Source organism: Arachis hypogaea, chromosome 12 (assembly GCF_003086295.3).
Source record: "Arachis hypogaea cultivar Tifrunner chromosome 12, arahy.Tifrunner.gnm2.J5K5, whole genome shotgun sequence".
NCBI lineage: Eukaryota > Viridiplantae > Streptophyta > Magnoliopsida > Fabales > Fabaceae > Arachis > Arachis hypogaea.
In genome coordinates this window covers 90,165,857-90,191,639 of record NC_092047.1, presented here as the reverse complement: position 1 = coordinate 90,191,639, position 25,783 = coordinate 90,165,857, and the positions used below count along the sequence as shown (strand labels likewise).

The window sequence follows — 25,783 nt, the reverse complement described above, 5'->3', positions numbered from 1 at the left end:
CATTGCTGGAAAGCCCTGGATGTCTGCTTTCCAACTCAATTGGAAGCGCACCATTTTGAGTTCTGTAGCTCCAGAAATTCCACTTTGAATGCAGGAAGGTCAGAATGCAACAGCATCAGCAGTCCTTCTTCAACCTCTGAATCTGATTTTTGCTCAAGTCCCTCAATTTCAGCCAGAAAATACTTGAAATCACAGAAAAACACACAAACTCATAGTAAAGTCCAGAAATGTGAATTTAACATAAAAACTATTAAAAACATCCCTAAAAGTAACTAGATTCTACTAAAAACATACTAAAAACAATGCCAAAAAGCGTATAAATTATCCGCTCATCACTAACCGCATTGACGAGGCGAAGAAGGAAGTTCTGGCAAACGACTCCACAAGATTCACCAACCACTATTGTGAGTGGATGTCCCCTATCTTGGTAGATAGAAACTACCACAATGAGCATCTCCTACTTCTTCCAGAACACTTCGTTCAATTTGTGGTACCACGTATTGAGAGGCGGCATTAATGATTCTTAAATCGGAGGCCGAGCGAAGTTAACCTCTCATGGATAGTTGAATTTTACGCCAATTATCACACACCTACCCTTCAATCAATTTTCATGTGCCGCAAGCAAGTTCCGATATCGGAGGACGCTATTCAGCGGATACTTAGGGTTTTACCCAGTCCAGAAGGGATGGATGCTAACCAAGAGGCACAATTTGAGCACAAGAGATACAATTTTGACTGGGATTCCATCCTCCAGGTCATTGCTCAACCCGGTAGCCATTGGATCCATGGGAAAAGCAGGACTCAACCTAAGTACATCTCAGCACAAGCGTTCATTATGGAGGCTCGAGTGTGGGAATAGATCATGTCTCACTATGTATTGCCAATCACTCATGAGTCCACCATTACTGCAGATATGGCCATTCTTGTTTGGTGTATCCTAATGGAGAAACCTCTCAACATTTCTCGACTCATCCGACAAGCTATGGGCCGAGTTTAAATAGTGGACAACCTCCCTCTTTCCGCTTTGGTTACGGACCTGGTGTCTACGATTGGAGTTTTTTATGAGGCTAGGAATGTGAAGACAATGATTCCAAGGGACGACGAAATTGTCCCGAATGGAAAATATATTAGATCTCAAATAGTAACCACGAGCTTGGATATGGCCTCACACTCAGATATCCTGGCAACTTCGACAGCACCACATGCACCACAACAGCCTGCCTACCAATTGTTGATTGAGCTTACTGAGCAGGTAGACCGGCAAGGCCGGAAGATTGGGCAGATTGAGCGACCCAACAAGCGCTGCTACAACTACTTGAAGAAGCTCATTGGTTGTATTAACCCACCTATGGAGGATCCCGACACTCCAGAGTCCACTTCAGATCACAATATGGAAAACAATCAAGAGACGGATAGTGGAAGTGACAATTCTGACCCTGCTTTGCTCATCACTAATATCATGGAAGACCGTGCAAATTTTTAAGTGTGGGGAGGTCGGTGACCGACTTCCGTAGGTAACGATCCTTTTCTTCAACACCAATATTTTAATTTTCTTTTGTTAGGTAGGATAACTTGCATTTGTAGTTAGTTGCTTGCATTTAGGTACTACTTGGTTGAAGTAATAATTTCTTTTCCAAGAAACTATTTTAAGGCATTTCACTAGTTTGAATTAAAATTTTTGAACTTGCTGGAAGAAATTTATTTTAGAACATGGTTTTAGAGTTAGAACACACAAGCCTCGTGAGATTTTGAGCCTATTGATTGGTTGCATCTTATCAACCAATATTTTGATTTGGTGTGTATTGTTCTCTCTAAGATTGTGATCTTTGTCTTGCTTGATTCTATATTTTCATTGTTTGATATATGAATGCATCTATGTGATTGAAGCCTTTGTTTCACTAAGCTTACATACCCAAATGGCCTTACTCTTTCATCGTCATTTGCAAACCAATGTTGAACCTATTTAACTCCATTTGTTCTTTGTTTTAGCTCATCACTAACTCTAAGTGGAAAACAATAAATGTCCTTAATTTGAATCCTTGGTTAGCTAAGACTAGTGAGAGTGTACATGTATTAAGTGTAGGGGAATTGGTTTGGGAATTGGGTATTTTATATTCTTATGTGAAAATATGAAAATAGTTTCGGCACTTGTTCATGCATCCAACACTTTAATCATATACATTAACTCCTTGTGTATATATATATTCTCTACCATAATTACATAAAAAAATAAATAAATAAAAAAGAGAAAGCAATAAAAAGGGGACAAAATGCCCCAAGGTAAGTGATGATATCAATACATATAATTTGTATTCAAAAAATATCAAGGTGCATGAATTTGTGGAAATATAGTTAATGGGTAGTTAGGTTTTTCATTGTAATTACATGGAGTGTCTTAGGTTAGGTAGGAAGTTTAGGTTAATCAAGGATTTGGATTTTAGTTCACTTAACCAAATACATTCCTACCTTGACCATAATCCCATTACAACCCTTAAAAAGACCTCTTGATATGTGTATTCATGCTTAAATTTTTGTTGATTGGTAGAAGGAGAGCAAACCTTAGAAAGCAGGATTAATAGAGATCCGAGAGAATCGACCCTCAAACACTAGAGTGATTAAAGTGCATACACTTCCGGTGAGGGTTCGATGCTCAATCCGTGTTCCCGGCTTTCATGAGCTTTCTTCTTGCAGTACTTTCATTCTTGAGATTTGAATTAGTGGAATTCATGAGTCATCACATGATCTAGCCCTACTTGTTCATATATTCTCGGAGGTTGATTTACTTTTAACCAAGTAGGTAGAAGCATTTAGCATGTAGTTACATTCATATAGATAGGTTGCATTGCATAAGTCCTACCATTTTTCCTTCACTCTTTTGGTTCCCTTGAGCTTAGCATGAGAACATGCTAACGTTTAAGTGTGGGGAGATTTGATGAACCACTATTTTATGACTTATTCTGGATTGAATCAAGTGGATTTTATTAACTTTACTCACACTTATCCATATAATTTGCATGTTTTTAAGTTCCCTTCCGAATTTTATGCTATGATTGAAAACATGCTTCCTAGGCCTTTAAACTACTAATTTTTAATCCTCTCATATTACCATTCAATGTCGTGATACGTTTGTTGAGTGATATTAGGGTTATAGGGCTGGAATGGCATGGAGGATGAAGAGGAAGCATGCTAAAGAGGAAGGAACACAAGAAATTGAAGTTTGGAGAAGCTGGTCCCGACGCGTATGCGTGACCAGATCATCGCCCATATGATGCGTACGCATGGTGAGTGTCACGTGCCTCAGTAAAAGGAATACATTGGGGACGATTTCTGAGCTGCTTTTGGCGCAGTTTCAAGTCTGAAAATGAAGACAAGAGGCTGGGGATGGAGCGGGGACAGACACTTTTCACTTTTTTTTTAGTTTTAGTTTTTCGATTAGTTCTTGAATTCGAGGGGCAGAAACTCTTACTTCTCTCTAGGGTTTTGGTTTTCTTAGTTTACTTTCAATTGGATTTTGAGAGAAACTGCTACTACCTTCACTCCTAGTTATTTTCCTTATAGTTTTCTTCTTTAATTCCTTTAGTACTCTTTTCAATTTGGTTATCTTGAACTCATATTTAGATCTTGTTAATCTTGAATTTTGTTAATGCATTGAGTTATTTCCATATCCATTGTTATTTCTTGTTTTGTTATTGTTGATTATTATTAGTGGTAACTTGAATTAGATTATTTTCTCGCTTTCATCATGTCTTTTATCTTTGCACACCAAGTGTTTGAGGAAATGTCATCTACGATCATGGAGTAGATTTCCTTGCTTAGTTTGGGGTTGAATAATTGGAGCCTCTTGAATTGTTATACTTAAGTGTTGATTGGTAATTGAAGATTACTAATTAGCTTGAACCTCACCAACTCTAGTCTCTCTCCATGAAGTGACTAGGACTTGTGAGTTAAAGTTAATTGTGTTCACTTGACTTTCCTTCAATTGTTAGAGGATAACTAAGTGAGACCAATGAGCCTTTACCATCACACTTGGGAAAGACAATGAGGATAGAAATTCCAAATCTCACCCCTAACTAAGATCTTTTATATTGATTAATTGTCAATTCTTGCTAGTTATTTATTGTTCTAATTTCTAGTTATTTATTTTTCTTGCTCTCAACTTCGAAAATTCTAAGGAAATCATAACCAATGATGTGCATCTTGTGTCAACTCCTAGGGAAAATGACCTGGTATTCTACTCCCGGTTATTGATTTTATTTGTGACACACATTTTAAATTTGACTAGCGAAAATTTCGTCGGTTGAGACTATACTTTGCGATGTTGATTTGGAAAAAAAACTTTTTGGTAATTCTTGACCGACATTTATCCGCTTGTCATTAGAGCGTGCTACTTCCATTTCCAAGAAGTACTTGAGATCACCAAGATCCTTTATTTTGAATTTGTCATCCAAATTTTACTTGATGGAATTGATTTTACCAATGTCATTCCCGATTAAAACCAAGTCATCAACATATACTAAATTGACAGTGAAGCTTTTGGATTGTTTCTTGATGAAGAGTGAATGATCATAAAAAAAACTGCTTATAACCAGCATCCACAAGAGTCTGAGTGAGTTTAATGTTCCGTTGCATGCTTGCTTGCTTAAGCCCATATAGAGGCTTTTGCAATTTACAAATCAAACCTGGTTGTGACACAGCCAAACCGAATGGTATCTTCATATAAACTTTCTTGTCCAAATCTCCGTGAAGGAAGGAAGTATTGACGTCCAGCTGTTTCAAATGTCATTTTTTTGTCGCTGCTAATGCTAACATTACTCGTAGGGTAGTCATTTTGATAACTGGACTAAAAGTATCACCATTATCTACTCCTTGCACTTGAGTGAATCCTTTTACAACTAGTCTCTCTTTGTGCCTCTCTATGGTGCCATCGGGATTGAATTTTACCCGAAAAACTCATTTACAACCCACAACCTTCTTGTCTTTTGGGAGTTCAGTGAGACACCAAATTTTGTTCTGATCTAGAGTTGTCAATTCATCTTGTATTGTCTTTCTCCAACATTCATGTGCAGCCACTTCTTCATAAGTGCTAGGTTCTGGATTTGAGGTGATGGCTAGAGAAAGTGGCTTATATTTTGGGGTTAGTTTATCATATGACAAGTGTTGTGAGATAGGATATAAAGAGTTAAAGTTGGCAAAGTTGCTAGAGTGAGCTGTGTGGGTTATCATACAATGATAGTCCTTCAAATAAGCAGGCAGTTTCTTGACTCTTTCAGATTTTCTAGTGATGCAATCATGTGTGATGTCAGAGTATTGTGATGCAGGTGCATTATTAGTGTGTGATGTGGTAATGGGTGCAATAGTGTGTGAAAAAATTAGTGAGTGCATTGAGCTTGAGAAATGTTCATTTGAATCTATGAGTGTAGTATATGTGGGTGATTGCAAATGATGTGTAAATAGTGTATCATATTCAAAAAGATCAATGCATTGTGGAGTACGAGTGGGTACCACAGAAATATCAGTGCTAGTAAAATGTAAAAATGGAAAATGAGTTTCATAGAAAGTTATATTTCTAGATATGAAAATTTCCTTTGATTTTAAATCAATAAGTCGAAAGCCCTTTGTTCCTAATTTAAAACCGAGAAAAACTATTTTTCTGGCTCTTGTGTCTAATTTTGTTCTTGAATTTGTTAATGTGGAGGCATATGCAAGAGAACCAAATACTCTTAAATATAAAAGGTTAGGCAAGTTACCATACAAAAGCTTATAAGGACTAGCATTATCTAGTTTAGTGATGGGCAGCCTATTAATTAGGTGAATAGCGTGAGCAATTACGTATTGCCAAAAACAATGTGGAATTCCTGATTAAAATAACAGTGCTCTAGCAACACCTAAAATGTGCTGGTGTTTTCTCTTTACAATCTCATTTTGCTTTGGTGTTTTTACACAAGAAGTTTGATGTAAAATGCCAGTTGATGCAAAAAAGGATTTTAGAGTGAATTCTGGCCATTGTTAGTCTTTATACACTTAACTTGTTTTTTAGATTGTACTCTGACAAAATTCACAAAATTAATAACCAATTATGATGCCTCAGATTTGGTTTTCATAAAAAAAATCCAAGTGAACCTGCTCTTACCATCTACCACAGTAAAAAATACCTATATCCTTCATTAGACAGGACAGAAATAGGATCCCATATATCCATATGAACTAAGTCAAAACAATCCTTTATTTCAGTTCTACTAAGATCAAAAGATAATTTCTTTTGTTTTGCAAAATGACATGAGTCACAAGGAAGTTTTGAAGCAATACGATCTATAAAAGGATAATATTTTTTCAGCAAAATCAATTTATGCATGGGTATGTGTCCTAATCTAAGATGCCAAATATTATTGTGCTCAGTATGTGAAGGTGTTATGGGATGAGTAGTAGTCATAGTTGCCGCCAATGAAGCTTACTTTGTTGGAGGAGGAGGAAAATGAGAGAATCCTGGTTCTCTACTCATTGTATATAACCCTTCTATACACGCAGCAATGCCAATCAACTTTGATGTGGATCGATCTTGTATCTCACAACACTTATCATCAATTAACAGTTAGCAATGTAAGTTTGAAGTTAATTTTGACACAGAGATCGATTTAAAATCAAAAGAAAGAATGTACAAAATATTTGTTAGAAAAAAATTTTTAGAGAATGTGATTGTGCCAATGATGGTGCTAAGAGTTTTGGTCCCATTTGGCAATATCACATTGATTGGAGCAATATTTTGAAAGCTTGCAAAATCTTTTAAGTCAAAAGTCGCATGATCTGTTGCACCGGAGTCTATGACCCATAGTGTAAATTTTAGAGTGATAATACTCATAATTCTCGCATTAAAATGTAATGTGATGGTTTTACCTGGAGTGGAGGTTTGAATGGAATTAGTCAAAATTTGGTTTACATTATGAGGTTGTTGATGCACACTTTTATCTTTGATTAACTTTAACAAGGCAAATCTTTGCTTTAGAGTCAACTCAGATCTTGATATTCCAGTGTTCTCTTGGAGACAATTGAGCTGGAATTGTTTGTCACTAAGTATAGCATCATGCTCCTCAGTGATCACGTCATTGATGGTAGTGTCATATTGCTGCCGTTGATAGGAATGGGAGGAGTAGCCATACTTCGTACAGCACACAACTTCTGTGTAGCCATGCTTATTATTACAATGAGAGTATGTCATTGTAGCCATGCTTCATATGACATTGTTCCAGTTGTCAAAACCACCACTCGATGATCTATTTACCATGTCCGCCATTTTGAGAAATCAATGAATCATAGAGTAATAAGAAAGAATCTTCCGAAATAGCCTTTCATCAAATTCTATTGAATGAGTTTGAACGAAGAGGTAAGAAAAAGGAAAAGAAAATATCAAAAGAAAAATTAGAGAAAGAAAGAAAATGGTAAAATTGGCAACGATTGAATCTCAATTCACAACTTTTTTTTAACACAGCTTAGTTGCTCTCCAAGCTCACCGCACCATGAAAAAAATCTCATGCCCCAAGCTATGATGTTGATGGTTTGATGAACCAGAAGGGATTGAGAGAGGAAGAAAAAATAAGTTCTTCTCATTTTGATAAGAATGAAAAATCCCCTTAGAAAATATTTGTTGAGTTATTACACCTTATATACTATGTACTCCTTATGTACTCCCACTAAAACGTCTTTTTTTAAAATATTATTTAGTAATTAAAATTTAATACATATAATTGATTAAATGGTATTATTTTTGTCAAAATTAGATCACACAAATTGATTTGGCCAAAAAATCAGTGAATTGCACCTTGAACCAATCTAAATTAATACTTTTTTATAAAAAATGACTACAATATCCCTATTATAAAAAATAACTAAAATACTCTTATTATTATTATTATTAAATTTCGAAAAGCTAAATTCTAACCATTCTCTTCTCTTTATGCCGTTATAGGATTAGGATTTAGAATTCTCAAAATTTAATATATATATATATATATATATATATATATATATATATATAGGAATATTTTAGTTGTCGATGAGTTATAGTTCAAAGAAGTCGTAGGTTTAAGTCTCCCTATTTTCGGTATAAAAAAAAGAAATATTTTAGTTATTTTTATAATAAAATTATTGTAGTTATTTTTTATAAAAAAAATATTAATTTAGACTAGTTTAAAATTTAATTTACTGATTTTTCGATTAAATTAATTTATTTGATCTAATTTTAACAAAAATAATATAATTTAATTGATTATATATATTAAATTTTAATTATTAAAAATTATTTTTAAAAAATATTTTGAACTTCTTTGTCTGAATAGCTCCTGCTAAAATATGTAGTATTTTAAATCAGTTCTGGTCTAAAATATGATGAATATCGTAGCAAGTAGGAATAAACTATCAGGAAGGAAAATGATATAGAAGCTGACTTGGAATTTTTCTCTTTACCCTTCTGGGTCAACACTGTAATATCTCATCATCTGTATATTATAGAGAGCCAGTACAATTAATAACACAACTATAATAAATTAATAAAACGGTTAAATAAATTGCAACTTAAAAAATGCAACTTGAGCAATGTAAAGCCATTAAATAGGCACTCAACCACTCGTAATCTTTGTCACCTCAAACAAAACATAGTACACGGCAAAGATGCTACATTCTCTTTTTCTCCTGCTTGGAGCTCTTTCTCTCTTAACACTGGTCATAGGGCAGGATCAATCAGGTTCGGTTATTTATTAAAATTTGAAGGGTAATTTTAAGGTTTACAACTTCTTTAATTTAATAAAGTTTAATTAATGGTTTTTATCAGGATTCATTAGCATAGATTGTGGATTACCTGAAAATTTTAGCTACACTGAAAAGAACACAGGAATCAATTATATTTCAGATGCTAATTTCATTGATTCCGGTGTGAGTAAGACTCTATCGCCTGAAGATAGGATTACTCATCAACAACAATTTAGTTACCTAAGGAGTTTCCCTAATGGTGTGAGAAACTGTTACAAAATAAACATGACAAGTGGTGTTGATTATTTAATCAGAGCTAGTTTCTTGTACGGAAACTATGATGGTCTTAATAAACTCCCACAATTTGAACTTCATGTTGGACCAAATGTGTGGGAAACAGTGAAATTCACAAACTCATCAATCAGCGTAAACTATGAGATCATCTACTCTTCATCACAGGATCATATACATCTCTGTCTCGCTAACACAGGCACTGGGACACCGTTTATTTCGGTAATAGAATTGAGGACTTTGCCAAATGATACTTACAGCATTAGCATACAGTCGGTTGGATCATTGGCACGTGTCCTAAGACTAGATCTCGGTTCCATCACCAACTTAACATACAGGTTAGTCCATTCAGTCGGATCATTGCCCACTTAGTTTTTATTGGAGTGATGTACGGTTTAGTTTGATAAAATTTTTATTTTTTAAGAATAATTTTTAAAAATTAATTTTTAAAAATAATTTTTTTAAAATTGTAATATTTATGTTTAATAAATTAAATTAAAATTAATTTTTAATAAATACAAAATAATATATTTGATAAAATAATTTTTAAAATTTAAAATGTTATAATAAATATTAATATAAAAATTAAATTTAAATATTAATTAATATATAAAATTATATTAAATTTTTTAATTTTAATAAATACAAACTAATTTTAAAAAAATTTTTTATGTGATTTAAAATTATTTATAATTTTTAAAAAGTACAAACATAAACACATGAACTTTTTGATATATTAAATATAAAATAAAATACTTGTACCTTCTTTAAAAAAAATTTACGGAACCAATCCTACCACTGTTCTCCAGGTTGAATGAAACTCAAAAGGTTCAAGGAGAAGAGGAAAAAGGAAGTTTTTATTTATTTTTTCTTATACACAACACACACTCACTTAGTCACTCATTTGCACACGCTCCTGTTACTATAGATACTATATTCCTCACTCAATACTCAAATCTTTGTGCAGCTCTCAATGAGATAGTTTTGCAATGAGACATACAGTTTTACCGTTTAAGTCAAACAGTTTTTTTTAGAAAAACACCTAAGAATAAAAAAGGTTTCAAAATTTTCTTGACTCAACTTTTTATTAGAGGTGTTCAAATCTAAATTGATCTAAATTAAACCGTTCATTCAATCTAATCCAAATAAAAAATTGATTAAAACTGCGGTACTTTAAATTTGATTGGATTCTATTTTTAATCGTCGGATCAGATCGAATTTCGAATATACTTTTCATAACCGATTCAATCCAATCCAAACCGCACAATGTACTATAATATTATTATTTTATTATTATATTTACAATTATAATTATAACATATTTAATTTGTTATATATTTTTATATTATTCATGTATTATTATTATTTAATAAATATTTTATATTTAAAATATTATTTTTTTATTTATTTTAACTAACCTATAATTTTATTTAGGGTGGAGGTAGAGTAATTCTTAGGAGGGGACAACATAATAAAAATATATTTTTAGAAGAAGAAAAAATTAAAATTAAGAGGACTAATATAAAAATTAATTTTTTAATTTAAGGGGCGGCCATTGCCCCCTTTCTCTAACACTTGCCTCCGTCCCTGCTTTTATTTCTATTATTATGTTATCTTTGGCTTGCTAAGATATTGTTGAAACTTGTTATGTCATTCTTGATTATTTAAAATTTGATGTTGAGACTTGTTATATATATTTAATTTTTTTAATTTACAAAACTGTAAATCCAATCCAATCCAAACCGCTTGAAATTGAAGAGGAGCGGATCAGATTTTTCTAAAAAAATCATCCAATCCAAACTGCACCGCAAGTAAAGTTAGTGTTCAAATCGAATGAATTTTCGACTCAAAATCAATCCAAATCGCAGTGCAAACACCCTTACTTCCTACCATTTTTCAATATATATATATATATATATATATATATATATATATATATTTTAATTTTAGAATTATTAATTAAGAAGATAATTTTGCAAAACAAATTAATTAGGACTTTCAATTTACGTGCGGCAAATGCGCATGATCACCTCGTGCCATTCAAGTCCGTCACCAAATGAAGTGGGCCGCTCAACCTCATCTAAATAAACAGGCTAAGAATGTCAAAAATCCTATATGATGATTACTAAAGGGCAATTATGATGATTATTGACAAGAAATTAAAATTTGTATAGCAATCATAATTCTGAAAAGTAGATAAAAACAACCAAATTAACAAGTTAATTAAAAATCGACTACCAAACTAATCCAGTTCACAAGAAAAATCAGTAAAAAAAAAACATACCAATTCGATTTTTTGTCATTAATCTGTTGATAATAAAATACAAAAAAAAGCATCTTTTTTAAAAAAATTATATGTCATAAAAACATATTATTTTTATAAAATAAATAATTATTTTTAAAATAAAATATTTAGAAAAATCAGTAAAAAAAAAACATACCAATTCAATTTTTTGTCATTAATCTGTTGATAATAAAATACAAAAAAAAAAGCATCTTTTTTTAAAAAATTATATGTCATAAAAACATATTATTTTTATAAAATAAATAATTATTTTTAAAATAAAATATTTAGATACTGACAAAATTAACTATAAATAATTAAAACTAAAGTTATAACCATAAAAAATATTTTTTATCGATGAATTTTTTTAACAACAATAACCAATCGTTAAATTTCCGTTAAATCCATTAATAATTAATTAAAATACCTCAACTACCTTTGTCTCTTTTATTTTCTCCAACCTTTGAAACTTTCTTAACAACAAAATCACCACCTCAATCTTTTTCAAATCTTAAACATTACCATCATAACCACCTAGAGTTTTCAAAAACAATTTCAAACAAAACTAAAAAATAATTCTATAGCATAAATGCTGGATTGAAGAAAAAAATAGCAAAAAGTCCCTCGAAAAATAAAACTAAAAAAGGGACAACAGATGAATAAAAGGGATAGAACAAGGCGGAGAATGACGACTTCAACAGTGGCGTGGTAGAGGCGATTTGAGAGCAACACAAATTAGAGAGAGAAATAGAGAAAAAGAGAGAAGCAAAGGGGAGAAAGAAGAAAGAAAAAAAGAGGGAAAATATTAGAGAGAAATGATCGGAAAAGAAGGGAGGAAAAAAATATAGAAAAAGAGATTATGTAAAAAGAAAGAAGCAGAGAAAACGTGAATAACAAAGGAAAAAACGTGGGTGCGATACATGGCAACGATGATGGCATTGCAGGTGAAGACAATGAGACAGGTGACGAAGAACTCGGAGGGGTGGAGCGTTGAGATCATGGGAGGCGGGGTTTAGTGAGGAGGAGGATGGATTACAATTAAGGGAGACTCGATTCAAAGGCGGCGCTTGCAATGTCAGGGCTTTGTGCTGCTTCTTTGGTGGAGGAAGCACTAATAATAAACGACTCTATGCAATAAAAGAGAAAAGGACAAGAATTGCAAATGGAAGAGGACAACGAAGAGAGTAATGGAAAAGAAGAGAATTCGCGCGCCGCCGTGCCTCTGCTCACCAAAAGCCCTCGCTGTAACAGTCCAAAAATGTCGTCAGCTCCTCCTTATCCCTGTTTCTGTTTGAGTTCTACTTCTCTTTTGTTTTATGATTCTGCCATGGATTTTGGAGGTGTCTGAGGCAGAAAAGACACATATTGGTGTTGGATAGGTTCTTTTTTTAGGTTGGTTAATATACTGGATGCTTCTAGTACGGGTTGTGAGATGGATCGAAGACTTATGAGTCAAGACGGTCATCGAATTGTCTGACTAGAGCAATTGGGGGGGGGGGGGAGTGGTACCTGCAAAGACACCCTGAAGCTCAAGTAAGAATAGATCTAAGAGGTGTAAAGTGTGGAATGAATGACGTACCTGAGGGGGTTTGGGCTCCCCTTTATATAGCTAGTGGAAGTTATCTCATCTTATCTTATTTGGCTAAGATAAGGGAGGTATTTGAATTCGAAAGTCGGTTAGAAGGTCTAAAAGGCCGTTTTAGTTCTTCTAGAGGAAGGAGGTGGGCCAACCCCGAGTATCCGGGTTCGGAGGCCGTTCCGAGTGGGAGATCCGAGGGTCAGGTCCGTAACAGTTGCCCCCGCAATGGGAGAGCGAGCAAGGTTATAACACCCTACCACACTGAGTTTTACCCTTAAGCCGTAAAACAGAGGTGGTGTGGTATTACGACCTCTAACTTAACATAGTCTTAAATCTAAGTCCCATATTGCCATTCCTCCTTACCTCCATCTCCGTCAGCATTTCACAGACAAATAATAGATAAAGGCAAGCACAAGAAGGTTACAAATATTGTAAGTAACAAATATACATTTAACATGGCAAGTACACTTAGGCACACCCAGTTAATGCACAAACAAGTAATCCAAGTAGTATGCATATGATGCATGCCTGTCCTATGGCTGATGAGGCTGATCTGTCGGTTATCCAGCCAATCCGACAAGTCTGAAAACCTTAGACTGTCCCTCGACGTGCATCCCCAAGAGTCTATGCATAGCTTTTTCTCAAATAATCAATATTGCTCAATGGAGGTTAACATTTCCGGGAATTTATAAGTTCTCGGTCACCCTAACGTCGTAGGGTCAACAGAGTATCGAGTTTTCAACCTGGTACACGTGGTGGCAAGCGACGGTACTTTATCCAGGGAATCTCATATCTCAGATCATTTAATCATTTCAAGCCAAGAATTATACATGATCATTCATTTGATTATCAAGCCAAGTATCATATATGATCATCTGTAACATTTCATAATCGATTCATCACTTTTTAGCTTTTACTTCATCTCCAAGTTATCCCTATTTCCTAACTTCATTTGATTATCAGGTTTAATACTATTATTAATGATTAAAAGAATGAAAATAGAGTTTTAGAAGCTTGAAGTGCGGTTTAAAATTCTGAAAACCATGATTGCTGAGATAGGGGCCACGCGTACGCATGGCTCATGCGTGCGCGTGGGAGTGTAAAAATGTCGCTCGCGCGCGCGTCCCCTTGTCATGTGTACGCATTGGTGAGTACCTCACGTCACGCGTATGCGTGAGTCATGTGTACGCGTGGACATGCATGCTGGCTCATTACGCATACGCATAGGGCTTTTCGTATACGCACAGTCAAATTGCATGCCACTCGTACGTGTGGGCCACGCGTACGCGTGAACGTGCGTCTTTCCAAAAAAAATTAGAACAACCAGAGAGCTCCATAAACATGGAAAACTTACCTGCATAATTACATATTACACTCCAAAACTTTCGACGAGCATAACTTGATTGTTTTAAATAATTTTTCTTCCGTTCTTTGAACGGCATAAATTTCACCGAACCAATTTTCACTTTAAAACAAGTTGGAAACAAATTGAGGGTTCGGAAGCTAAGTTATGCCTCGCCGAAGTTCGGCCAAAAACCAACTTTTACAAAACCTCTTAAACCTCATTTACATTCCAAAATCTTCATTCCATTCCTTACTAAACTTGCCAATCCCAACACTATATTCCAATAACAAAACTTTACACCATTTTATCAACCACCATCCATCAATATTATACATTTCAACAAATCCATCATGCATTCATTCAATATGCTCGTAAACCTAAAATCACCAACTTACTCATATTGAATTGAAATGTCAATATAATAATGACCTCCATTATATAACCAAATCACATCATAGATATCAAGAATACTAAGTATTGTACAGTTCCGTGCATTTCAGCTTATCCTATGGTCATCTAGCCTAAGTTTTCATAGGACATTATATATTAAATGCAAGAAACCTAAACCATACCTTGGCCGATTCCCACGTAAGTGACCAAAGCAACTTATTTAAAACAAACACAGCCCTTCGAAATTCAATAAACACTAGGCTCAGCTTCCTCCAAGTTCCAATATTCACAATTTCAAGCTCCAATTATTTATTCACAACCTAATACACATTCATAGCACATATATATCCAATTTAATATCCAAAGCTCAAATTCAGTGAAATTAAAATAGAATTATGGTATCCTCACCTTACCCAATCTTCACATAAGTTAGAGTGAACATTTTTCTCAAACTAATTAGATCCTAAAACATCAAAGACCAAAGAAATTCAATACCTCCACTTAATTTCTCAAAAATTGAGGAAAAAGAAGCTGAGGGTGAATAGGCAGGTTACTGGTGCATGAATTGTGAATCACACTTTTCACAACTCGTACCACTAACCAGCAAGTGCACTGGGTCGTCCAAGTAATACCTTACGTGAGTAAGGGTCGAATCCCACGGAGATTGTTGGTTTGAAGCAATCTATGATTATCTTGCAATTCTTAGTCAGGAAGTCAATTATATTTATCAGTTGAATTGCAAATGAACAAGAGAGCATGGGTTAAAAGTTACTTATTATGCAGTAATGGAGAATATGTTGGAGTTTTGGAGATGCTTTGTCTTCTGAATCTCTGCTTTCCTCTGTTCTCTGATTCATGCACGCACGTCCTTCTATGGCAAGCTGTGTGTTGGGGCATCACCATTGTCAATGGTTACATCCCCTCCTCTTGTGAAAATGGTCCAAATGCTCTGTCACAGCATGGCTAATCATCTGAGGTTCCCGATCATGCTGGAATAGGATTCACCCTCCTTTTGTGTCTGTCACTACGCCCAGCATTCGCGAGTTTGAAGCTCGTCACAGTCATTCAATCCCTGAATCCTACTCGGAATACCACAGACAAGGTTTAGACTTTCCGGATTCTCATGAATGCCGCCATCAATCTAGCTTATACCACGGAGATTTTGATTAAGGAATCTAAGAGATACTCATTCAATCTGATATAGAACGGAGGTGGTTGTCAGACACACGTTCATGAATTGAGGAAGGTGATGAGTGTCACTGATCATCACCTTCTCCATAGTTAGGCACGAATAGATATCTTAGATAGGAACACGCATGTTTGAATAGAAAACAGAAATACTTGCATTAATTCATCGAGACACAGCAGAGCTCCTCACCCCCAACAATGGAGTTTAGAGACTCATGCCGTCAAAGAGTACAAAGTTTAGATCTAAAATGTCATGAGATACAAAATAAGTCTCTAAAAGTTGTTTAAATACTAAACTAGTAGCCTAGGTTTACAGAAATTGAATAAACTATAACAGATGGTATAGAGATCCACTTCTGGGGCCCACTTGGTGTGTGCTGGGGCTGAGACTTAAGCAATTCACGTGCATAAGGCCATTTTGGGCGTTCAACGCCAGGTTTGGATCCATTTCTGGCGTTGAACTCCAACTTTTAATCCTTTTCTGGCGCTAGACGCCAGAATTGGGCAGAGAACTGGCGTTGAACGCAAGTTTACGTCATCTATCCTTGAGCAAAGTATGGACTATTATATATTTCTGGAAAGCCCTGAATGTCTACTTTCCAACGCAATTGGAAGCACGCCATTTCGAGTTTTGTAGCTCCAGAAAATCCACTTTGAGTGCAGGGAGGTCAGAATCCAACAGCATCAGCAGTCCTTTTTCAGCCTGAATCAGATTTTTGCTCAACTCCCTCAATTTCAGCCAGAAAAATACCTAAAATTACAGAAAAATACACAACTCATAGTAAAGTCCAGAAATATGAATTTTTCCTAAAAACTAATGAAAATAAACTAAAAACTAACTAAAACATACTAAAAACTATATGAAATTAACCCCAAAAAGCGTATAAAATATCCGCTCATCACAACACCAAACTTAAAATGTTGCTTGTCCTCAAGCAACTAGACAAATAAAATAGAAGACTAATAGGTTGAGAAGCAATAATATCTCAGAGTTTTTGAGTGAAGCTCAGATTCTAATTAGATGAGCGGGACTAGCAGCTTTTTGCTTCCGAACAGTTTTGGCATCTCACTTTATCCATTGAAGCTCAGAGTGATTGGCATCTATAAGAACTTAGAATTCAGATAGTGTTATTGATTCTCCTATTTCAGTATGATGATTCTTGAACACAGCTATTTCATGAGTCTTGACCGTGGCCCTAAGCACTTTGTTTTCCAGTATTACCACCGGATACATAAATGCCACAGACACATAATTGGGTGAACCCTTTGGATTGTGACTCAGCTTTGCTAAAGTCCCCAATTAGAGGTGTCCAGAGTTCTTAAGCACACTCTTCTTTCTGCTTTGGACCTTGACTTTAACCGCTCAATCTCAAGTTTTCACTTGACACCTTCACGCCACAAGCACATGGTTAGGGACAGCTCGATTTAGCCGCTTAGGCCAGGATTTTATTCCCTTAGGCCCTCCTATCCACTGATGCTCAAAGCCTTGGGATCCTTTTTATTACCCTTGCCTTTTGGTTTTAAGGGCTATTGGCTTTTTCTGCTTTTCTTTTTTTTTTTTTTTTTTTGCTGCTTTTTCTTGCTTCAAGAATCATTTTTATGATTTTTCAGATTATCAATAACATGTCTCATGTTCACCATTTTTTCAAGAGCCAACATATTTAACAGTCTTAAACAACAAATTCAAGAGACATATGCACTGTTCAAGCATTCATTCAGAAGACAGAAAGTATTGCCACCACATGTAACTAATTAGAATTTCTCTTATTAAAACTCGAAATTTTATTGCCTCTTATTCAAAAGATCTACTATTTTATTCATGTTTGCTGATGATGAGAAAAATAAACTATGGCTTAATTGGAGATAAGATCAAAATAGATACTAATTACTACTATATGACTCCTAAGGTGAACTTCTCTAATGACACTATCACAGAGTTAAAGCAGAAATTGGAATTTAACAACCTTTGTTCTGGGAAATAGGTGGTCCTTTGATCCGTGGGGTGCTTGATTCTTCAAGAGATAACTTCTGGCGCTTCAATTCCCTTAAGTCACGCCCTTGCTCCTCTTGTTCTTTAAACATATAGGTCAGCATTTGACTGTGTTCCTTCTGTTCTTTTATTATTTGCTCCATAGCTTCCCATATCTTGGTGATAGACGTCTCAAGATACTCCCAGTATTCAGATTGAGGGATTTCTGGGAGAAATTCCTGTGTTTTCTTCTTGGTGGGATCATCCTGTGCTTGTTGTTTTTCCATTGATGCTTTGGTAATTGGTTTCTCAACTGAGATATACTCAGTTATTCCCATTCTTACTCCGGCGTCCTTGCAGAGCAGAGAAATCACGCTTGGATAAGCCAACCTGGCCTCTTTAGAATTTTTGTTAGCAATTTTGTAGAATTCAGCTGAGATCAGCTGATGAACCTCCACTTCCTTTCCCATCATTATGCAATGGATCATCACTGCTCTTTTAACTGTGACTTCAGAACGGTTGCTAGTAGGCAACAGAGAATGCCCAATGAAGTCCAGCCATCCTCTGGCGACTAGTTTGAGATCCTCTCTCTTGAGTTGATTTGGGACACCCTTTGTGTTGGTGGTCCACCTGGCTCCAGGGATACATATGTCCTCTAGAATCTTATCCAGGCCCTTGTCTGTTCTCATCATTCTCCTGTTGAAGGAGTCTGGGTTGTTTTTCAGCTGAGGTAGCTTTAAGATCTCTCTGATCTTATCAGGGATGGTATGAACAATCTTTCCTCTGACCATGGTCCGATATTCATAGAAAGCAGTTCCAGATAGTTTTTGCTTGTCAGTCTGCCACATATTAGCATAGAACTCCTGGACCATATTCCTTCCCACTTTCGTTTCAGGATTAGCTAGGACTTCCCAGTTCCTGATTCGAATTTGCTCCTGGATCTCCGGATATTCATCTTCTTTCAGATCGAATCTAACTTCCGGGATCACTGATCTCAGACCCATTATTTTGTTATAATGGTCCGAATGTTCTTTAGATAAGAACTTCCCTTGATTCCAAAGTGGTTTTGGAACGCTCTCTTTCTTGCCTCTTGGAGTGGGTTGTTTTCCTTTGGGAGCCATGATCTTAGTGATCGCGGATAAACACACCAAACTTAGAGGTTTGCTTGTCCTCAAGCAAAAGAAAAGAAAGGAGAGGGATAGAAGGAGAGCTAGGTGCAATTGTTGATGGGAGGGGAGGGAGGCCGAACTCAAATTTATAGGGAGGGAGGGTGGGTTTTCGAAAAAAAGAGATAAAGATATGATAAAAAGATTTATTTGGAAAAGATAAGATAGAAGATATGATAAGAGAAGATATAGTTTAAAATTGAGAGGATATGAAAGATTTTTGAAAAAGATAGATTTAGTTTTTGAAAAAGATAAAGTGGAGGTTTTGAAAAAGATATTGATGAGTTGAAAAGATAGATTTGTAAAAAAAAAGTTTTGAAAAGAGTTGGATTGAATTTACAAAGAGGCCTGGTGCTTATGGATTAAAATACATTTGATATTTTTAAGGTAGGGTTTTTAGAAATTAGGGATTTTAAAAATCAGGGTTCTTAACATGTTTATGTAAGAAATCATGTATTGAAGTATGAAAATCAAGATTTAGAATGAAAAAATTTGAATAAAAATGAGTTTTGTCTCCTCCCTGCCATCCTGGCGTTTGAACGCCCAAACACTGCCTGTTTTGGGCGTTCAACACCCAAATGCTGCTCTCCTGGGCGTTTAACGCCCAGCTGCTGCCATTACTGGCGTTCAACGCCCAGTGGGTGCCCATTTCTGGCGTTGAACGCCCAGATTGCTACCATTACTGGCGTTTTCTTGCCATTGAGCTCTTTTTTTCTGTTTTGTGTGCCGAGTCCTTCTGTAACTCTGTGGACTTAAATGATTCTTCACCTTAGTGTCAGTGAACTTTATATAAACAAATAAAAATAAAAATAAAAATAGGACAAAATGCTTAGAGGATTGTTGCCCCATGGCTGGGTTGCCTCCCAGCAAGCGCTTCTTTATTGTCTTTAGCTGGACCTTGCTGAGCTTTTAATCTAGCTTCAGCCTTGAGCATTCTTGCTCAATGTTGCCTTCAAGATAGTGCTTGATTCTCTGTCCATTGACAATGAACTTCTTATTAGAATCAATATCTTGAAGCTCCACATAACCATATGGTGATACACTTGTAATCACGTATGGTCCCCTCCACCGAGATTTCAGTTTCCTGGGGAATAGCCTGAGTCTAGAGTTAAACAACAGAACCTTCTGTCCTGGTTCAAAGATTCTAGATGACATCTTTCTGTCATGCCACTTTTTTTATTTCTCTTTATAAAGCTTGGCATTTTCGAAAGCTGTGAATCTGAATTCCTCTAGCTCATTTAGCTGGAGCAATCGTTTTTCTCCTGCTAATTTGGTATCAAAGTTTAGGAATCTGGTTGCCCAGTAGGCCTTATGTTCCAGTTCCACGGGCAGGTGACATGCCTTACCATACACGAGTTGGTATGGAGAGGTCCCTATAGGGGTCTTGAATGCTGTTCTGTAAGCCCACAGAGCATCATCCAAGCTCCGTGCCCAATCCTTTCTACGGGTATTTACTGTCCGTTCTAGGATTCTCTTTAATTCTCTGTTAGAGACTTCAGCTTGCCCATTAGTTTGTGGATGATATGGAGTAGCCACCTTATGGCGAATTCCATACCGAACCATGGCAGAGTAAAGCTGTTTATTGCAGAAGTGAGTGCCCCCATCACTGATGAGTACTCTAGGGACACCAAACCTGCTAAAGATATGTTTCTGGAGGAATTTCAGTACTGTTTTAGTATCATTGGTGGGTGTGGCAATGGCCTCAACCCATTTTGATACATAGTCAACTGCTACCAGAATATAAGTGTTTGAGTATGATGGTGGGAAAGGTCCCATGAAGTCAATTCCCCATACGTCAAACAACTCAATTTCCAAGATTCCATGTTGAGGCATGGCGTAACCATGAGGCAGATTACCAGCTCTTTGGCAACTGTCACAGTTATGTACAAACTCTCGGGAATCTTTATAGAGTGTGGGCCAATAGAAGCCACATTGGAGGACCTTGGTGGTTATTCGCTCACCTCCGAAATGGCCTCCATATTGAGATCCGTGGCAATGCCACAGGATCCTCTGTGCTTCTTCTCTAGGCACACACCTACGGATTATTCCGTCTGCACATCTCTTAAAGAGATAAGGTTCATCCCACAAGTAGTACTTTGCATCAGTAATTAATTTTTTTCTTTTGTATCCTGTTGTACTCCTTGGGTATGAACCTTGCAGCTTTATAGTTTGCAATATCGGCAAACCATGGTATTTCCTGAATGGCAAATAAATGCTCATCTGGAAAAGTCTCAGAGATCTCAAGAGAGGGGAGAGGCGTCCCTTCAACTGGCTCTATCCGGGATAGATGATTAGCCACTTGGTTCTCTGTCCCTTTTCTGTCTCTTATTTCTATATCAAACTCTTGCAGAAGCAACACCCATCTGATGAGCCTGGGTTTTGAATCCTGCTTTGTGAGTAGATATTTAAGAGCAGCATGATCAGTATACACAATCACTTTTGATCCTACTAAGTATGATCTGAACTTGTCAATGGCGTAAACCACTGCAAGTAATTCTTTTTCTGTGGTTGTGTAATTTTTCTGGGCATCATTTAAAACGCGACTGGTGTAATAAATGACGTGCAGAAGCTTATCATGCCTCTGTCCCAACACTGCACCAATAGCGTGATCATTGGCATCACACATTAGCTCAAATGGTAATGTCCAATCTGGTGCAGAAATGACTGGTGCTGTGACCAGCTTAGCTTTCAGCGTTTCAAATGCCTGCAGGCACTCTGTGTCAAACACAAATGGCGTGTCAGCAGCTAGCAGATTGCTTAGAGGTTTTGCGATTTTTGAAAAATCCTTTATAAACCTCCTATAGAATCCTGCGTGCCCCAGAAAGCTTCTGATTGCCTTAACATTGGCAGGTGGTGGTAATTTTTTCAATTACCATGAAGTGACATTTTTCCCAGTTTAAAACTAGGTTGGTCTCTTGGCATCTTTTCAGAACAAGTTTCAGGTGATCAAGACAGGAGCTGAATGAGTCTCCATATACTAAGAAGTCATCCATGAAGTCTTCCAGAGTTTTTTCCACCATATCAGAGAAAATAGAGAGCATGCATCTCTGGAAGGTTGCAGGCGCATTACACAGCCCAAATGACATCCTTCTATAAGCAAACACTCCAGATGGACATGTGAATGCTGTTTTCTCTTGATCCTGAGGATCTACTGCAATCTGGTTATAGCCTGAGTAGCCGTCCAAAAAGCAGTAATAATCATGACCTGCTAGTCTTTCTAGCATCTGGTCTATGAATGGTAAAGGAAAATGATCCTTTCTGGTGGCTGTATTGAGCCTTCTGTAGTCAATACACATGCGCCACCCTGTAACCGTTCTTGTAGGAACCAGTTCATTTTTTTCATTATGAATCACTGTCATGCCTCCCTTTTTTGGGACAACTTGGACAGGGCTCACCCAGGGGCTATCAGAAATAGGATAAATAATCCCAGCCTCTAGTAATTTGGTGACCTCTTTCTGCACCACTTCCTTCATGGCTGGATTTAGCCGCCTCTGTGGTTGAACCACTGGTTTGGCATTATCCTCCAATAAGATTCTGTGCATGCATCTAGCTGGGCTTATGCCCTTAAGGTCACCTATGGACCACCCAAGAGCTGTCTTGTGTGTCCTTAGCACTTGAATAAGTGCTTCCTCTTCCTGTGAGTTTAAGGCAGAGCTTATGATCACTGGAAAAGTGTCACCTTCTCCCAGAAATGCATATTTCAAGGATGGTGGTAATGGCTTGAGCTCAGGTTTAGGAGGTTTTTCTTCTTCCAGAAAAATTTTCAGAGGCTCTTTCATGTCCTCTGAATCCTCTAAATCAGGCTGAACATCTTTGAAGATGTTTTCCAACTCTGATTCGAGACTCTCAGCCATGTTGATCTCTTCTACCAAAGAGTCAATAAGATTAACTTTCGTGCAGTCTTTTGATGTGTCAGGATGCTGCATGGCTTTGAAAGCGTTCAACTTAAACTCATCATCATTGACTCTCAGGGTTATTTCCCCTTGTTGGACGTCAATGAGGGATCGTCCAGTTGCTAGGAAGGGTCTTCCTAGAATGAGAGTAGCACTCTTGTGCTCCTCTATTTCCAACACAACAAAGTCAGTGGGAAAGGCGAATGGCCCAACTCTGACAATCATGTCTTCAATCACGCCTGATGGGTATTTAGTGGAGCCATCAGCAAGTTGGAGACATATTCTGGTTGGTTTAACTTCTTCAGTTAAGCCAAGCTTTCTGATAGTGGATGTAGGTATTAGGTTGATGCTTGCCCCAAGATCACATAAAGCTGTCTTGGTGCATTGACCTTCTAATATGCATGGTATCAGAAAACTCCTAGGGTCTTTGAGCTTCTCAGGAAAGCTTTTCAGAATGACTGCACTGCATTCTTCAGTGAGGAGAACTCTTTCTGTTTCTCTCCAATCCTTTTTATGACTCAAGATCTCTTTCATGAACTTGGCATAAGAAGGTATTTGCTCAAGTGCTTCTGCAAATGGAATCTTTATTTCAAGAGTCCTGAGGTAATCTGCAAAGCGAGCAAATTGCTTATCCTGCTCCTCTTTCCGGAGTTTTTGAGGATAAGGTATCTTGGCTTTATATTCTTCAACCTTAGTTGCTGTAGGTTTATTGCCTACAGAAGTGGTTGAAGAAGCCTTTTTAGAGGGGTTGTCATCAGCACGTGTGTGTGTCTGATCCCTCACTGGGTCGTCCAAGTAATACCTTACGTGAGTAAGGGTCGAATCCCACGGAGATTGTTGGTTTGAAGCAATCTATGATTATCTTGCAATTCTTAGTCAGGAAGTCAATTATATTTATCAGTTGAATTGCGAATGAACAAGAGAGCATGGGTTAAAAGTTACTTATTATGCAGTAATGGAGAATATGTTGGAGTTTTGGAGATGCTTTGTCTTCTGAATCTCTGCTTTCCTCTGTTCTCTGATTCACGCACGCACGTCCTTCTATGGCAAGCTGTGTGTTGGGGCATCACTGTTGTCAATGGTTACATCCCCTCCTCTTGTGAAAATGGTCCAAATGCTCTGTCACAGCATGGCTAATCATCTGAGGTTCCCGATCATGCTGGAATAGGATTCACCCTCCTTTTGCGTCTGTCACTACGCCCAGCATTCGCGAGTTTGAAGCTCGTCACAGTCATTCAATCCCTGAATCCTACTCGGAATACCACAGACAAGGTTTATACTTTCCGGATTCTCATGAATGCCGCCATCAATCTAGCTTATACCACGGAGATTCTGATTAAGGAATCTAAGAGATACTCATTCAATCTGATATCGAACGGAGGTGGTTGTCAGACACACGTTCATGAATTGAGGAAGGTGATGAGTGTCACTGATCATCACCTTCTCCATAGTTAGGCGCGAATGGATATCTTAGATAGGAACACGCATGTTTGAATAGAAAACAGAAATACTTGCATTAATTCATCGAGACACAGCAGAGCTCCTCACCCCCAACAATGGAGTTTAGAGACTCATGCCGTCAAAGAGTACAAAGTTTAGATCTAAAATATCATGAGATACAAAATAAGTCTCTAAAAGTTGTTTAAATACTAAACTAGTAGCCTAGGTTTACAGAAATTGAATAAACTATAACAGATGGTATAGAGATCCACTTCTGGGGCCCACTTGGTGTGTGCTAGGGCTGAGACTTAAGCAATTCACGTGCATAAGGCCATTTTGGGCGTTCAACGCCAGGTTTGGATCCATTTCTGGCGTTGAACTCCAACTTTTAATCCTTTTCTGGCGCTGGACGCCAGAATTGGGCAGAGAACTGGCGTTGAATGCCAGTTTACATCGTCTATCCTTGAGCAAAGTATGGACTATTATATATTACTGGAAAGCCCTGGATGTCTACTTTCCAACGCAATTTAAAGCACGCCATTTCGAGTTCTGTAGCTCCAGAAAATCCACTTTGAGTGCAGGGAGGTCAGAATCCAATAGCATCAGCAGTCCTTTTTCAGCCTGAATTAGATTTTTGCTCAGCTCCCTCAATTTCAGCCAGAAAAATACCTGAAATTACAGAAAAACACACAACTCATAGTAAAGTCCAGAAATATAAATTTTTCCTAAAAACTAATGAAAATAAACTAAAAACTAACTAAAACATACTAAAAACTATATGAAATTAACCCCAAAAAATGTATAAAATATCTGCTCATCAGTTACCTATGAAATTATTCCAATAGAAACGTAGAGCTCGATGCGGTAGTCGCGTGACCACAAACGGTGCGGCGATCGGAGCTCGGACGGAGGAGTTACGGGGTTTGAAATTCACCGTAAGGGTTCGAAGCATTTTTCCTTCCTTTCCTCCCCTGTTCGCTTTCAACGTTCTTTTCTACTGAAGTGGGGAGAAGAAAGGCTTCGGGCTATTTTAATGCTAGGCCGGTTGGGCTCCTGGGCCCGGTTTAACCGGTTCGGCCTGTTCGGTCCAATCTCTGACCGTTTACTTCGAAATTAGATTTTCGTTTTGATGAGCTCTATCCTAATTTGATATAATATTTGTATTTCTGATTTTTTGTTATTAAAAAATAATTTATTAACTAATTATTTACTAATTTAACGGGGTTTACAAAGGTCGGTCTTACCACTGGAGGATATTTATTTCCCGTGTGTGGCTTTATTAGGGTTTTTGGGATATTAGGAGGGAGCCCGATCCCGGGTAGTCGGTCTAGGGGCCATTTCGGTGCAGGGTCCAGAACTGGGTTCGTGAGCGAGTGAGCTCGGTGTCGTGTTTGAGAGGCTCATAATTCGAATTTGTCGGTTAGAGTTTGGAGTCGCGAGAGTTCTCCGGCCACTTCACAGTTTGTGATGGGGAAGGCTGGGTCGGGTTTTGGTCTGTT

The 25,783-nt window shown here is 36.9% G+C and overlaps 1 protein-coding gene across 2 annotated transcripts in view; it reads left to right on the top strand.

Annotated features, from left to right (window-relative positions):
* Window positions 1–8,606: 8,606 nt before the first annotated feature.
* Window positions 8,607–25,783, top strand: part of LOC112730230 (putative leucine-rich repeat receptor-like serine/threonine-protein kinase At2g19230) — a 34,830-nt gene continuing 17,653 nt past the window's right edge. Inside the window, exons 1-3 of one of the 2 annotated variants that reach the window (XM_072209470.1) lie at window positions 8,607–8,734; window positions 8,822–9,368; window positions 9,840–10,160. In XM_072209470.1, the coding sequence (XP_072065571.1) occupies window positions 8,662–8,734; window positions 8,822–9,368; window positions 9,840–10,023 (804 nt within the window). In that variant the 5' untranslated portion in view covers window positions 8,607–8,661 and the 3' untranslated portion in view covers window positions 10,024–10,160. Of the gene's footprint in view, window positions 8,735–8,821; window positions 9,369–9,839; window positions 10,161–25,783 lie in introns of those variants that run through there. The other variant, XM_025780327.3, reaches the window with a different exon arrangement.